This window comes from Aethalodelphis obliquidens, unplaced genomic scaffold, assembly GCF_003676395.1.
Source record: "Aethalodelphis obliquidens isolate GAN/ISIS:26980383/991018 unplaced genomic scaffold, ASM367639v1 scaffold13, whole genome shotgun sequence".
Classification (NCBI taxonomy): Eukaryota; Metazoa; Chordata; class Mammalia; order Artiodactyla; family Delphinidae; genus Aethalodelphis; species Aethalodelphis obliquidens.
In genome coordinates this window covers 3,160,018-3,175,980 of record NW_020837957.1, presented here as the reverse complement: position 1 = coordinate 3,175,980, position 15,963 = coordinate 3,160,018, and the positions used below count along the sequence as shown (strand labels likewise).

Here is a 15,963-nt window from a genome sequence, read left to right as displayed (position 1 = left end):
TGTTATTAGCTCTTATTCATTCCTGAAGTTTCAACTTAGCTATCTCCTTCCTTGGGAAACCTTCACTCCTCTTGCCACCAGTGCTCTAGACATTCCCACATAAGGCTCTCACACCATTCTTGTGCTCCCACACCTTCATGTGCCTACCAAGTGCACATCAGTAACCACTAAAACTGAAGCCCTATTTTGATACATATTTGTACATATCTGTCCCAACCACTAGCCTGTGAGTGGCTCAAGAGCAGAGATCATAACTATTCTTTTTTTAAAAAAATATAAGACGGGCTTCCCTGGTGGCGCAGCAGTTGAGAGTCCGCCTGCCGATGCAGGGGACATGGGTTCGTGCCCCAGTCCGGGAAGATCCCACATGCCACAGAGCGGCTGGGCCCGTGGGCCATGGCCGCTGAGCCTGTGCGTCCGGAGCCTGTTGCTCTGCAATGGGAGAGGCCACAACAGTGAGAGGCCCGCGTACCGAAAAATAAATAAATAAATAAACAAAAATAATTTTAAAAATATATATAAGACAAAATATATTTTTAAAACTAAAGGCAAGATACAAAACAAAGAAGAATGTTGTATAAAGGTTAATGGGAAAATACATCAAGAAGATGTAACAACTAAGAACATAGATCCACCCAACAATATAGTCTAAAAATACATAGAACAACATACAGCAAAACAGTGAGAATAAATACATAAATCAACCATTGCAGTTATTTTAAAAAGTTGATGTAAAATACACAACTAGTGGGGCTTCCCTGGTGGCGCAGTGGTTGAGAATCTGCCTGCCAATGCAGGGGACACGGGTTCAAGCCCTGGTCTGGGAGGATCCCACATACTGCAGAGCAACTGGGCCTGTGAGCCACAATTACTGAGCCTGCGCGTCTGGAGCCTATGCTCCGCAACAAGAGAGGCAGCGACAGTGAGAGGTCCGCGCACCGCGATGAAGAGTGGCCCCTGCTCGCCACAACTAGAGAAAGTCCTCGCACAGAAACGAAGACCCAACACAGCCAAAAATAAATAAATAAATTGATTTAAAAAATACACATTTAGTAAAGTCTATGAATACATCTTTTTCTTGACATCTTTGTTTCTTTAAAATTTTTTTACTGTGGTAAAATATACATAACATAACATTTACCATTTTAAGTGTACAGTTCATGATATTAAGTACATTCACATTGTTGGGTAACAATCCCTACCATTCAACTTCAGAACTTTTTTCATCTCCCCAACCTGAAACTCTGAACCCATTTAAACAAGAACTCTTCGTTACCCCTCCCCTAGTCCCTGGTAGCCATCATTCTACTTTCTGTCTCTATTCATCTTTATATGGACAGTTTCTAGCACACTGCCCCTTAATTATATGACCTCAATAACTGCAGAACTGAGGGAGGTGAGTGACATTCTTCTTAAGCATCAAATAAAAGAACAAATGAGAATGAATTTTAAAGAGTTAAAATTCAAATAGAAATGGTATGTATTATCACTGGAATTATTAGAAAACTTGAATGACATATTAGCTGTTAGAATCATAAGTGTATGGCTGTTTGAAACCACCATCATGGCTCTCTACCTAGCACAAATAAATAAAAAGCACTTACATTTTAAGATAATAAAAAGATCAAATATGAGAGAAAAATCCACCAGAAAAATAAATATAAACTATTTCCCCTTCTCCACTCAAATATCTAACACTACTGAATTGAGTTCACGCTTCTTTGAGAATATATGCCCATCCACATCTGCAATGCTTTGCTACCTGAACCAACATGAGGAGAAAAGAGGAAACCTAATGGAGAAGAAGGTTGTATAAAAAGTACAGAAATGTACATTGATATAAAAGGAAATGCAGAGATAGAAGAGCTTTCATAATCTACTTCTGTATATGGAAACTCTTGCATTTCAAAAAAACTTGTGTCATGGAAATGTCCAAATTTATTTATTTGGTACTTACAGAAGATATAAAAGATGGACCTTAAGGTCATAATTCTTGAAAGGACTCTTAAATAATGACTCCATATAACAGATAAATAATTTCAAGTCCTCTTTCATCCAGCACTGTATGTTCCAGTTTGCACCTGAATTAAAAATAAACTAAATGAAACCCGAGAAAAACATTCTGAACAACTCAGTGAAAGAGAAGAGCTAAATTAAATTTACCAGTGTTCCAATACAACTTTCACTGCCCATTCTGAAAGAAAAAGAACAGGCTCTAACTGATCGTGTGTGTTTGCCCATTTAGTCCCTTTGGCCTTCAGTTTCCTTTTTCAGAAAGTAAGATAATTAAATTCAATTATTGTTTCTCAAACATTTTTAAAATCCTGAACCACTTAAGTAGGACAGAAGACCCCAAAACTCACCTAGCTCAGTTCATCCTCACTTTCCAAGAGACGAGAGAACATGAAATATCAAGGTACAAGCACATTTGGGGCAGTATTTAAGTGTCTGCTTTAGCAATAAAGCATGGTGATTCACGTTGGAACTAAGATGCACATCTTAAATTTTTTTTTTTTTTTTTCTTCGGTACCCGGGCCTCTCACTGTTGTGGCCTCTCCCGTTGCGGAGCACAGGCTCCAGACGCGCAGGCTCAGCAGCCATAGCTCACGGGCCCAGCCGCTCCACGGCATGTGGGATCTTCCCGGACCAGGGCACGAACCCGTGTCCCCTGCATCGGCAGGCGGACTCTCAACCACTGCGCCACCAGGGAAGCCCTCAAATTCTTGTTATTGTAATATTATAGACCCCACATACAACTTATATGAGTATATTTCACTGTACACTGAAAAACTCACCTGACAATGATAAACTATTAGTGATTTGTAATTTAGAGAGCAAGAATAGCAATAGTTGAAAATCATGACTAACTTAAGACAACACTAATACTTATCTTTAAGCACCACTAACATATTTCCCCATTTGAAGGATTTCTAGCTAGTAGGGACTTTGCATAGGTTGAGCCCTATGAAGTAAACAGCCCATATGGCAGAATATTAAATGGAAATCCTGAATAACCACCACTTAACCTAGTAATTTTAGTTACAAAAACTTAAACTCATTTAAAAATAATGAATTATTAGCCTTTATATATATACGTAAAATTAAAATCTGCATCAAAATCATTTCACTTGATAATCGAAAAAAGTGCTAACATTTTTTGATCATTTTACAGCTCATCACAGGGACCCTAACATTTTAAGTTCATTCTTAATATATTTAATAATCATTGGAATGGCTAAGTTAAGTTCCCTTACAAATTAAAGAACTGTGTCATTTAAAATTAACTTAAATGCTTATAGAGTCAGTTGGAGACACTGGGAGTTATTATTTCTAACTTGTTTTAAAACTCTGATTTTAGGGGCTTCCCTGGTGGCGCAGTGGTTGACAGTCCGCCTACCGATGCAGGGGACACGTGTTCGTGTCCCGATCCGGGAGGATCCCACATGCCGCGGAGCGGCTGGGCCCATGAGCCATGGCCGCTGGGCCTGCGCATCCGGAGCCTGTGCTCCGCAGCAGGAGGGGCCACAACAGTGAGAGGCCCGCGTACCGCAAAAAACAAAACAAACAAACAAAAACTCTGATTTTATTGCACAATTATGCTTTATCCTTACTCCTAACCTGATTTCAACAAACTGAGTGTTTCTTCCATCTAATCAGTGGTGCTTTGGCCCTCCAAGGGACATCTGGCAAAGTCTAGAGATATGTTTTGATTGTCACAACTGGGGAGTGAGTGTTAACAGACATTAAGTGGGCAGAAGGCGGGGATGCTTCGAACATCCCACGATGCACAGAACAGTCCCCCATAACCAAGAATTATCTGGCCCACAACGTCAATAATTTTGAGGTTGAGAAATTCTGACTAACCCTACATAGGAGTGTTATATTATGTACGTCTTTATTTTCATACTGTAGGTCTCTACAATGTTAAGTCAATTGTCTCTGCTCTATTTAGCTTTTCCAGAGGCTTGGAGATAATTTTGTTGTTTAGATTTCCACATGCAGAATTATTAACAACATGAGCTACACTTAGTATGCATTATACTTAAACAACAAAAAAAACCTTGATTTGGTTTTTTTGATCTCTCCTTGGTTACGGAGAGATTCCTTGCTTGCTTTAACTAGCTCAACAGTATTATCTGCCATTTGATATTTTATCTACTTAACAAAAATAAGTTGTACTTTTTCTATTTTAAAGCCAATTTAGAAGACTACAAGAAATGTATGTTAAGGTTAAAAAGTTCCCTCATTACATTTTTATTTTATTTTTAGGGGATAGAAAATAATTGGGGACTTATTAGTTTGGTCCTAATTTTATTACTAATATAAAATAATAATGTGTGCTCAGAATCACATCCATAATACATCTATTTCACACAGGTTTCAGAGAACAGAACCATTTTGTTCAATACAGTTAAGTAAGAGGTAATGTTTGGAACATTAAAATACTTACCTGTTTGTTGAAAAACTAAAGAATTTACTGTTGAAACAAATGCCTTCCCTTCAATGTTGTCTGCATGTACAGAGCAGTTTTTATCTTCCTCGCTCCAAAAGCAACAGTGGAAAGTTGTTCTGGATGATAAGTTAGATAAGTAGGTACCACTTGAATTAAGTTTAGTTTCAACAAGTGCCTCATAATGTCCACTCAAATTTGAAGTGTTCTTTGAGATTCCAGCAGGCAAGAGGAAGTCATATGTTGTATTTCGTGGCATGCAAGACAACTTAAATTTCCAGGGAGTAATTGGATATGCCAAGTTAAATGCAGTTATCACATAAATAAATTCTGTTAGGACATTTAAAAGACACACAGAAAAGCAATTAATCATTTTGACTAGACATAAATAGGAAGTATCTAAGATTAAGCCATGTAGTGCTCAATAGTAATTACTTAACTTTCTAAGTGCTCAATCAGTGCCTAATGCATAGCTCTGTGCTTCCACTGAACAAAGTGTTACACTTAAGAGGGTGCATTTATTTATAGAGGTAACTTCACTCCTTAGCACCCCTTTTTTGGAAATTCACAATTCATTTTCCTCATTAATCTAACATCTCATAATTATATTTTAATGATAGGAAATTATAGCTAAATATTCCAATTTCCTTTTGTAAAAAATAAATTATTCTAACGAACTTCCAGCATAAATGGTAAGTATCTGGATGTGCAATTATATAAGCAAACATTAACGTGCTGTTTTAATATTTCTTAATGAGAATAACACCAAAATGTTAACACTACTTTCACTGAGTGCTTTTAGAAAGGGTTTGTCTTCAACATCAGGACAGCTGGATGATTTCCTGAATCTGCCCATGGTTCTCCAGATATATGACATCATATAAGACATGTCCTTAATGCATTCTCCAATAATTGATGCACAATGACAGACTTCTTACAGGAAACGTCCACTGCTGATTAAAGACAATTTATCACTTTTTAGACACATAAAATTAAGAACAATTTTATAATCCTGTACCCCCCGCAAAAATCCTCAGAAGTGATACTTGTATTTTACTGAGTAGTTGTTTGATAATAAAATAATGAATTCTCCATAATTCTTTCTTTTATAAGTTACCCTAACGATCCAACAGCTGTGTTTCCTCATATACAAAGTAATGAAGAATGAAAATTCTAAGAATTTTTCATGGTTTTGTATAGAATGAGACTTTTGAAGGATTATGGTAAACATAAAAATGTAAGAAAATAGAAATTTTTTTTAAAATTCACAAAAGTATTGTTCTAAATTACAAAAGTAATACATGTAAAAATATTCAAATACACAAGTAATGACTGTTAACAATTTGGTTTCTAGAACTTTCTATTAATGTTAATTAATATAAACATGTATCAGATGCAAAATTTAAGGCAAAAATGATTAACACGACTAGCATTATTTTTCCCACACTGATAACAATTGGGTATTATAACATCACCAAAAGTGAATCCTCACTGCAACTATGTTCCTTTGGACTTCAATCCTTCTAACATTTATTTCTGAAATTAGAACTCACTAAAAAGAGAACTGGGTATTTCTTCCATTTTACAAAACCAAGAATATGTATTGGTACTAATTAAAAGCATTATATTTTATAGCTGCACATGGAAGATTTGGTTGGCTGAATTGAAATTAGCCTAAAATCCTCAAAGAACTATTTAAAACTTAAAATGTAATAATGAATGTCTTAGACATAGTAACTACTGAATCAGTTTAATTAAAAGATGATTCTATTTTGTTTACATGCTTCCTTTGCAAATGATATTTCTTTCCCTCCAAAGAGGGAAATATATATTCACCTGGAGGCTTATGTTATCATGTTATCATATGACACCTGTTATCATCCTATCATATGTTATACAAGGCCCCAGACCTCTTCCAATTCACAAAGCTTGACAAAACCACAAACCTTTTGGAAAGCCAATGTGAAACATTAGCATGGAGCCTAATAAAAATTAGATAGAGCATGTAAGAGAGAATGTTACCACTCTTTGATAGCCCCCTGTGGTCTAGTTTTTCTGAAATCTGTAACAGTGGAATTATCCTGGATATTTTCAGTAAATATATATACGGCTAAAATGACAAAGAACAGTATATATAACAAGGAAAGCTCCAAGAGCACTTTTAAAGATTGGAAGTTTGGGATTGACATGTACACACTGCTATATTTAAAACAGATAACCAACAAGGACCTACTGTACAGCACAGGGAACTCTGCTCAATACTCTGAAATAATCTAAATGGAAAAAGAATTTGAAAAAGAATAGATACATGTATATGTATAACTGAATCTCTTTGCTGTACACCTGAAACTAACACATCATTGTTAATAAACTATACTCCAATATAAAATAAAAATTTAAAAAAAAAAGATTAGAGTAGCCAAAAAGATGCCCAGAACTAGCTGACACACAGGTAATCGTTGCCAGAGAAAACAGGTTTTGTTAAAGATGGCTTGACTTTAATTTCAAAAACTTGGAACACAGTCTTAAATAAATGAGTTGAGTTAAAAAAAATCAAAATATCTCTAGAATGCTGTAAGAAACAACTGAGAATAGTACAATGCGGAGGTTAAGGGCACTGACCCTCTGAGCAGTGGAAAATTTGCATATAACTTATAGTTGGCCCTCCCTATACACGGTTCCTCTGTATACACAGTTCTTCTGCATCTGCAGATTCAACTAACCTTGGATCGTGCAGTACTGCAGTATTTACTATTGAAAAAAATCTGAGTATAAGTGGACCTGCGAAAACCCATGCTCTTCGAGGGTCAACTATATACTCAAAAGTCACTGGCATTGTGTGACTACTTTCCAACAGAAGCCTGCTATGCTTCACAGAAATTTAAAACACAAGATTCTAAAAAAATGTCTATTAAGCTTTCTCTCGAGGATATTCGAGAGATAGGAATAGGTAGGAGGAAGACTAGTATACATTTAATTTTTGAAAGCATTCTTCTGGTGATAGTCAAGGTGGGAATTCCCAAGGTATACACCATCCCTTGATAATATCCCCTTATAACATTATCTTGTCATTGTTTACTAGTCATAATGGGGAATACCATTTAAAATGACATTTCCTTTCCATTTTAGAACAAATCTGTTATTCTGTATGGTAGCCATTTATTTTAAATATTATCACCAAGTAAACTGCTCCTGGATACAGACAATTAAAGTTTTGACTATCATCTGATATATGTATTCATAATTTAATAATGCTGCATTTGCTAAATAAAATTAAAATATTTAAATGTCATGATATCTTGTTTCCAAGTATGTATAAGGCTGTTAATGTGTATGTATAAATATTCTGAACTGTAAAAGAAAACCAAGTTAGAAAATAAATGATGGGCAAGGAAAAAAAATTTGCAAAACATAATAAATTCTTAGGGCTTGTGATGTTTAATGCTATGTGTCAACTTCACTAGGCCCATGGGGTGCTCAGACATTTGGTCAAACGTTAATCTGAGTGTGTCTGTGAGGCTGTTCCTGGATGAACCAGTAGACTGAGTAAAGCAGATGCCATCCCTGATGTGGGTGGGCCTCATCCAATCAATTGAAGACCTAAATAGAACAAAAATGACTGGGTAAGAGGGAACTCCTCCTGTTTGACAGGTGAACTGGGACGTCAGTCTTTTCCTTCCTTTGGACTCAAACTGAAGCTTTACTCTTCCTGGGTCCCAAACCTGCCATTGTTTGGACAGGAACTTATACCATCAGCTCTCCTGGGTCTCCAGCTTGCCAACTGCAAATCTTGGGACTTCTCAGCCTCCATAATCATGCGAGCCAATTCCTTATAATAAACCTCATCCTAGATATATATAAATCCTATTGGTCCTGCTTCTCTGGAGAACCTTGACTAATACAGAGCTAAATATCTACATTTTAGAAATTTCTAAAAATCAATTGAGACAAATAAAATCCAACAACAAAATAGTCAAAGTATGTGAATTAGAAAATCACATAAAAAAATAGAAATGGTCACTAAACAGTACTCAATCTCACAAATAACCAAATAAATAAAATTAAAGTGAGATGTTGTATTTTGCTTTGACAGGGCAAAAAGATAAAAGAATGATAACATGCATCTTTGGCAGGAATACAATGGAATACCACTCATATACTCATGTTGGGACTGCAAAAGGCACAGAGCTTTGTGGAGAAGATTTCACAGTATCTATCAAATTCAAACATGTGCTTACTACTCAACACAGAAATTCCTCGTTAGGAATTAATCTATAGAAATACTCTTCTAAATACACAAAGATATATGTATACGAATTTCAATGTAGCATTATCTGTTATGGAAAAAGAATTGTCTATCAATGGGAGTTGTTCAAATAAATTTATAATTTAAGGTACATTCATACAGTTCATTGTCATGCAACCATTAAACAAATAAGTAAATCAGTAAACACTGGCAAAATAGTTGTCATGATAAATTGAAAAGCTGTTAAGTGGAAGAAAGAAAAATGCAGAATGTATAGACCAGTTCTATTTTTGCAACTAGAGATATGAGTGTGTGTGTGTGTGTGTGTGTGTGTGTGTGTGTGTGTTATGTTCCTGGGAGGATACACATCACATTGTTTCCAGGAGGTTGGGAAGAGTTCTCATTTTGACACTTATACGTTTGTTTGGTTTGCATTTTTAACCATGAGCAAGAGAATTCCTAACTGGAAACGGGAAATTTGATTAGCCATTAAAGGAAACAGCATCTCTAAGGGCAAAATCTCTACCTCATATATGGATATTTAAAAAGCAAATAACTTACCCCAATGTAAAAAAGCCACACAGAATTTTTGACAACTCATCTTACTTCAGAGAAGTGCGCCTGAAAAACAGTAAATCTAAAACAAATACACACACACATAAAAAAACTGACATATACACAAGCCGTCTGTGGAAAAATATAAAAGGAAAAGGATTATAATTAAGAATTCTTTAAATTGTAATCCTCTACAATACTCTGGATCAGTATCAGTGTTTAACATTAACGTAAAACTGTAAGTTATAGATTCATTCCTACGCACATGCTATTTTACAGAGTTAAAATATAAGCGATACATTCACACATGGCTTAATAAAAAAAATGGCAATGTTCCTTTATGACATGACAAACCAGGACAGGTATCACAGATGAGATTGAATTTTTAACTAAAGAAAAGTGCTCACAATGTTAATTAAATATGTACAGCTGATCTAACATTATAAGTATCACACTCTTCATTTTCTGTCTGTGCTCAGTTCTTAAATTTCTCTTATTTCCTAAAGCCTTTATCTTCACTATGATACTACAAAGCCAAATGATTATAGCATAGGTAATGCACTGCACATTTATTTCCAATAAAGATGAGGACATTTTCCCATATGCTTTTAGAAACCCCCGTTCATTTGTAAATGAGGTAATATTCATTCACATTGGCGAGTTATCAGTAGTTGAAGGAAAGTCTGATGGCTTCATATATGCGGATGATAGGGATGACTTCAGAGACAAACTTTCCCATGAGTTCTATTCAATTTGAATATATTATGAATAAGATTATTTGTACTACTATGTTAACATATTGGACTTAGATTTGTAAGGAAACACTAAAGGCTTTTGATGTCCGAGTCTTTTTCATTATCTCATATTTGGAATTCAGTTCACTATATGAAAATTAATCTGAGGTAAAACACCCTGCATTAAGCGTCAGGAATGTTGGGTGTCAATCAAGGCTCTTTGACTAATCAGCTATAGGACTTGGGACGTCACCACTCTAGACCTCAGGTTCCTCATCTACAAATCAGACTGAAGGACGAGCTCTACAATCCCTTTCAGAGCTGCCTATGATTCTGGGGAGACTTTGGTTTAAAACAGTAATCACAGCTTGAGCACAAAGAATATTATAAAGTATTGAGTGAGAAACATGTCTCATAAGTCATATTTGAGAACTGGTAGCATGTGATGAGCAAACAGAAAAACGTGTTTGTTTAGTTCACAACTTACATGACTCTTAGGAAAAAGATGGATGAGTATGACCATTTTGTAGTCTCGTAAATTTGTTTGTCAGACTGAGTTTTTCACCAGGATTTTGATTCTTTACACACTTGACATCAGAATGTATCTTTACAGTTTCTAGAAATCAGTTCAGTGTGCAATCTTAATTATCTAATGGTATTAAATGTGTGCAAAGTCCTCCCAGGATTTTTATGCTATCTGTTTCTGATACAACATTGTCTCATAAACAAACCCAAGGTCAATTGCATAATCAGGATGTGTCATAAATGCAACATATCACTAGACTAAGTGTTTCGACTGAAGTGACTAATGACTAAGTAATTCAGTCCAACAACTGATTTGACTCACTGTTAACTCAACTGTTCTACTGAGTCAAGTGGATCAACAATACATCATATTGTTCTTCCTTACATAAGACAACCATTCTTATATTTAATGTTCCAGGCGAAACACAAACTACTCTTAGGTTTGAATTCCTGCAATCAGGTTTCACTCTTCTATAACAGAGTAACAATCACAAGCGTCAAGAGGGCATAGCCGTAACATTGAAGAGACTGTGAAAGGTGATATTTACATAGACACAAAGAAAGATTTATATCCACCCTAAATTGTACCAGAAAGGTTTATAAAAACGTAAATAATAGGGAAAAAATGACATATCTCAAAACTGTGAGGAAAAAAATCAAGCAAAGGGAAAAATTAATGGTAAGGTGACCAAAATGAGTATAATATACAAAACGCCATTAATTGAAATTCACTTCCTACAGATGAGCTTTTAATTTGTTTTAAGTTTTTTTTAAAATTCAGAGAAAAAGTGAAACCAACAGTTTAGGGGGAAAGTACGAATAATCTAGGAAAATAGTCTAACACTAAGAACAGAAAGAAATTTTGCCTGAGTAACTTCATAAGATAACAAGTAACATCCTCATAGGTATCCTAACAGCACCTAGTTTCACGGGAAGTTCAAAATTCAATCATTTCTCACTCCCTCCACTGCCAAAACCCTGCTCCAGGCCACGATTGTCTCTTGAGAAGGGCCTCCTAACTGGTCTGCTGGCTGCAGCCCTTGCTCCCCAATTAAGTCTGTTTCCACTACAGCAGCCAGAATGGTCTTGGTAACATATGGGTCAGCCCATGTCTCTTTTACAAAACACTGCAGTGCTCACCTTTTCACTCAGAGTAAAAGTCCCAGTCCTGTGCAACACTACAAGGTCCTGGATCTCTAGTGCCCCTCTGATCTCATCAACTGCTGCTCTCCCCTTTGCTCGAGTCACCTTCTCAGAGGAGCCTTCCCTGAACAGCCTACCTAAAATTCCAACACCTTCCCCACCCCATCATGTCATATCTGCTGTTCTGTTTACTTTTTTTCTCCTTATTACTTAACACTATCTAACATGAATATGGTTCATTATTTTTCTTGCTTATTTTCTAACTCTTCCTGCTAGAATGTAAACTCCTCTAGACCAAGGGATTTTTTGACTGTGTCCTTTTCATGATATCCTTCCCACATAGAAGCCTGCCTCTCATACAGAAGGTGCTCCATATGTAGTAACTGAACGAATGAGTGAAGAAATAAATAAATGAGTGTCAAGATAAGACTCTTTCTTGAAATAGCCTTCGAAACAGGCTGGTGGTATCACACCAAGACAAAATTGAATAAAAGCAATCTTTAAAAGAGGCATTCTAAATCATCCAGATACAGCTCTTTGAGAAACTGTCGTAATATAAGAGAGAATTTCAGAATGGTGATTCCTAACTACTTCTGGATCATTGACCTTGTTGAGAATTTGGTGAGAGCAATGTACCAACTGGCAGGAGGAGGCACATATACCTAAAATTAGGGCTATAATTTCAAGGGGTTAATAAACTCTCTGAAATTTATCCAAAGCTCCCAGATTAAGAATTCCTAATGTAGGTAAATGAAGTGCACATCCCTCTATAATTATAGCTCCATGAATTGAGTCATTGATAGACATCAAGTTATGAGGAGCTTGAGATGATACGGCCTAGCATTTCTCCTGGAATGTAATCATTCTACGTTGATAGTTAAAAGGAGTAATGTGTCTTATCTGAAATATCTGAAGAAATCTTTAGTAAACTATACAAAGATTCACCCATAGTCTGATCTAAACGACACATCCATTATATCTGGAGGTACAGGCACTAATTCAATTTGCATAATATACCAAACATAGTAAAGCATATTAAACATATCACTAACTCTTCAGTTATTACTAAACTTAAAACAAAAGGAAAAATTAAAATCTGTACTCTACATAAATTATTTTATCAGACTTTAATATCTATTGTAGAGAATTTTTGTGTTATTTTTATGTATCAAATTCTACTTATATATAAACAGAATAGTCTCAATTAGTGTTTGAATGAATCTCTGGGCAGAAAAGAAATTAACTACAACTTTCTCCAATGATCTCAAAAAGTCTCTAGATTTGTAGAAAATTTTACAAGTAAGAAAAGCAATTCTGGCAATACTGTTGTTTTGATGAACAAACTCAATGAGCTCCATCTGCCACTAAGTTTTGCTTTTACTTTCTGCTAGAGAAGCAGCCATGTATCTTTCACCTAAATAACAACATTTAAGCATTTTATTTAAATATAAATGAAAAACACTCTTAGAGTGTCAAAATTTAGCAAATATACTCTGGTCTATTTCTATTAACCTCATTATTTTAAGTATGTTTACTTTTATTTCTTCACTTAGGAAGGAAATTGGTCATGTTATTCCCATTAAGTAGCTGTTATAGACTTAAATTAGTTTTTTTATTAAACAATAAATTTCTTCCTGCATCCTGGTATAAGCATTTGTCCCTTTGAAAACATAATTTCGAGTTTAATTCCTGATATGACTCTAACTGTGTGTTCTTGTTGCAAATTGATTCCTTGAAATTAGACTAATAAGCTATGATTTATTAACCTAGGTACCAAAGTCAACACAGCTGAGTCAAAATAGGCATCTTACCAATATACGAAGTAACTTAAAATCTGTACATAAATCAACTCATTTAAATATTAGTTGAATACTTGGTAAAATGTAAGTTATTACGTGGGGTACTACGTATACAGAAATTAAGAAGAAATCATCATTTACTTTAAGAATAATATTATTTTTTAATTTTTATTTTATACTGACATTATTTTATTATTTTACATGTCAAAGTACTATAATTCCAGTATGAATAAAGTGCCATGGGACTTCAGATTCAAGATGGCAAACTAAACAAATTGATCTTCTTTTCCTCCTGAGATGCTTTTAGAATTATAGTAAAGTCAATCCACTTAGAACGAGAGAATGACGGGACCAGCAGCAAAAAAGAGATTTAAACTTCTGGAAGATGAAACAAAGACTAACAAAGTAGAATGAAGGAAGGAACTACCTAGGACATTTGGGTAAGGCTCTGTCATCAATGAGGAAGCAAACTTGCTTGGGAGAACCCTGGATGTTGGATCGTTTGGTCTCTATATGTAATGTTTGACTTTTTTATCCCCTCATAAACAGCAAAATCTAGCTCTCTGTAACTGTCAGTGGAGTGGTTTACAAATAACCAAAATCAACTCTGCCTAGTTTAAGTAGTGCCAACTGAAAATTGTCACTTGCCATCTGGAATGAAGTCATTAGCCACTGTAGTCGCTGACCTTCAACACACCCTGAAGTGAGTTCAGGGTGGAGATCAGGAATGAGGCACTCTGTGCTCTGGGAAAACCTGGCAGAACAGGCCTTCAGATAGTTAGATATTTTCAGAAGACTTTATGAGCCCAATTTCTTACATCTTCTCACATCTAGAAAAGCACAGTCACTAACAGAGACATGTGATCCTCGTGACTAGCAGCTACCCTCTGCCAAAATGTGTGCTTGATTGCATGTACCCCCTTCACCAAAATCACATATATACTGCCCCCCACACCTCTTCAGAGCAGTTTCTTAGAGCTGTCTGAGAGGCTCTCTCCCGGGCTACAGTCCTCATTTTGCCCCAAATAAAACTTAACTTACAACTCTCACATTGTGCATTTTTTTTAGTCAACAGTAGAAAAGGAACTTACTAAAGATTACTGGGTACCTCACAGAACCTCAGCGAGGACCAGAGAACCCAGCCAGTAAAGCACACAGTCAAGAACCATACCCAACATCTAATGTAGAATTGCTCTAGAAAAGACAGCCCTGACACCACAACAGGACACTGTATGTTATGACTGAAACCATAGTGCCTACTACCTCTGAGTTCTTCTGAGCTCATGTGCCCCTTCATGTCCCACACTTCTCAACTAAAATCTGGCATGAATGCTTCTAAGTGGTAAAACCTAATTCACAATCTACCTTCAGACAGCCAGAAAACTTGGTAAAATATGGATCTATAATGTGGGGAATTCCCAAAGACAAGCAAAATATTCAAAGGTGTCAAATGGCCAAAGAAAATAAATAATTGTCCTTTATACTCCTATATGATAAAGGGGGGGAAATACAAGTTATCTGAGGAGAACTTGGGCTTCTAGTATAGGCTTGGCACCAACATGATAAAGACCTTACACATCCTGATACTTAAGGGGATAAGCCTTCAGCATAAATGGCAGCTCCTTACTCAAGGGCCTAAAATGAAGCCTGTCAGATGGCAAACAATGCCCATACACACAGAATTCACATTCTTATTTCTTCACGTAAAGCCACCCTGAATGGAGACATGAGCTAAGACATGAAGAAAGTCTTCAGTATAATGGAAAAATTTTGAATAAAGAAAGACAGAAAAAAGAAAACCTACCACAGGGGACACAGAGATAAATCAGAGGAAAAAAAGTAGCTTTAACAAATGCTAAAGAGGACGTGTCAAAAGACTTTGCACCCATAAACTCAAAGATTGTTCTGACAAAGGAATATCAGAGGAAGAAAGAGCTTTGGGAAAAAAAAAAGGAAGAGTTGCGAAAAAGTTTTTCCAATGGAAAGATTAGAAAACATATTTGCATAATTAATTCCTCCCCAAGGTGGGGGGAGGGGAATAAAGTCAAATGATTCATATCCAACCAATAGCATTTACAGAAAAAAAGAATAAAGAGAAAATGATCGGCGAAATAATATAAGAAAATTTCCCAGGGCTGATAAGAGACATAAGTCTTCAAACTGAAAAAAAAAAAAAAAAAATTCTACCAACTTCCAAGAAAGAGGAATGGAAAAAAAATACATTCCTAAGCATATCATTAAGAAATTGCAGAAGAGCAAAGAAGAAGAGAAGATAGGAAGAGTTTCCAGAGAGAAAAAAATCACTAAAGGAACGGTAAACAGAATTAAAACAAATGTTTAATCTCAAAACACTGAATTCTAGAAAACAATCCAGTAATGGCTGATGGAAAATTATAGTTTAAAATTCTATTAGCCAATCAAGCAAGTATCAGAGCAAAACAAATATATTTTCAATAATGCAATGATTTAGAAAATTTATATCCCGTGAATCTCTTTCTCAGAGGTAATTTT

At 35.6% G+C, this 15,963-nt stretch overlaps 1 protein-coding gene across 1 annotated transcript in view; it reads right to left on the bottom strand.

Annotated features, from left to right (window-relative positions):
• The window catches only part of LEPR (leptin receptor), a 102,466-nt gene that overhangs the window by 66,575 nt on the left and 19,928 nt on the right, over positions 1 to 15,963 (bottom strand). The window contains exons 3-5 of the mRNA XM_027113995.1: positions 9,258 to 9,317; positions 4,451 to 4,780; positions 1,958 to 2,081 (exon numbers count right to left, since the gene is read on the bottom strand). Coding sequence (XP_026969796.1) covers positions 1,958 to 2,081; positions 4,451 to 4,780; positions 9,258 to 9,297 — 494 coding nt within the window. The 5' untranslated portion in view covers positions 9,298 to 9,317. The remainder of the gene's footprint in view (positions 1 to 1,957; positions 2,082 to 4,450; positions 4,781 to 9,257; positions 9,318 to 15,963) is intronic.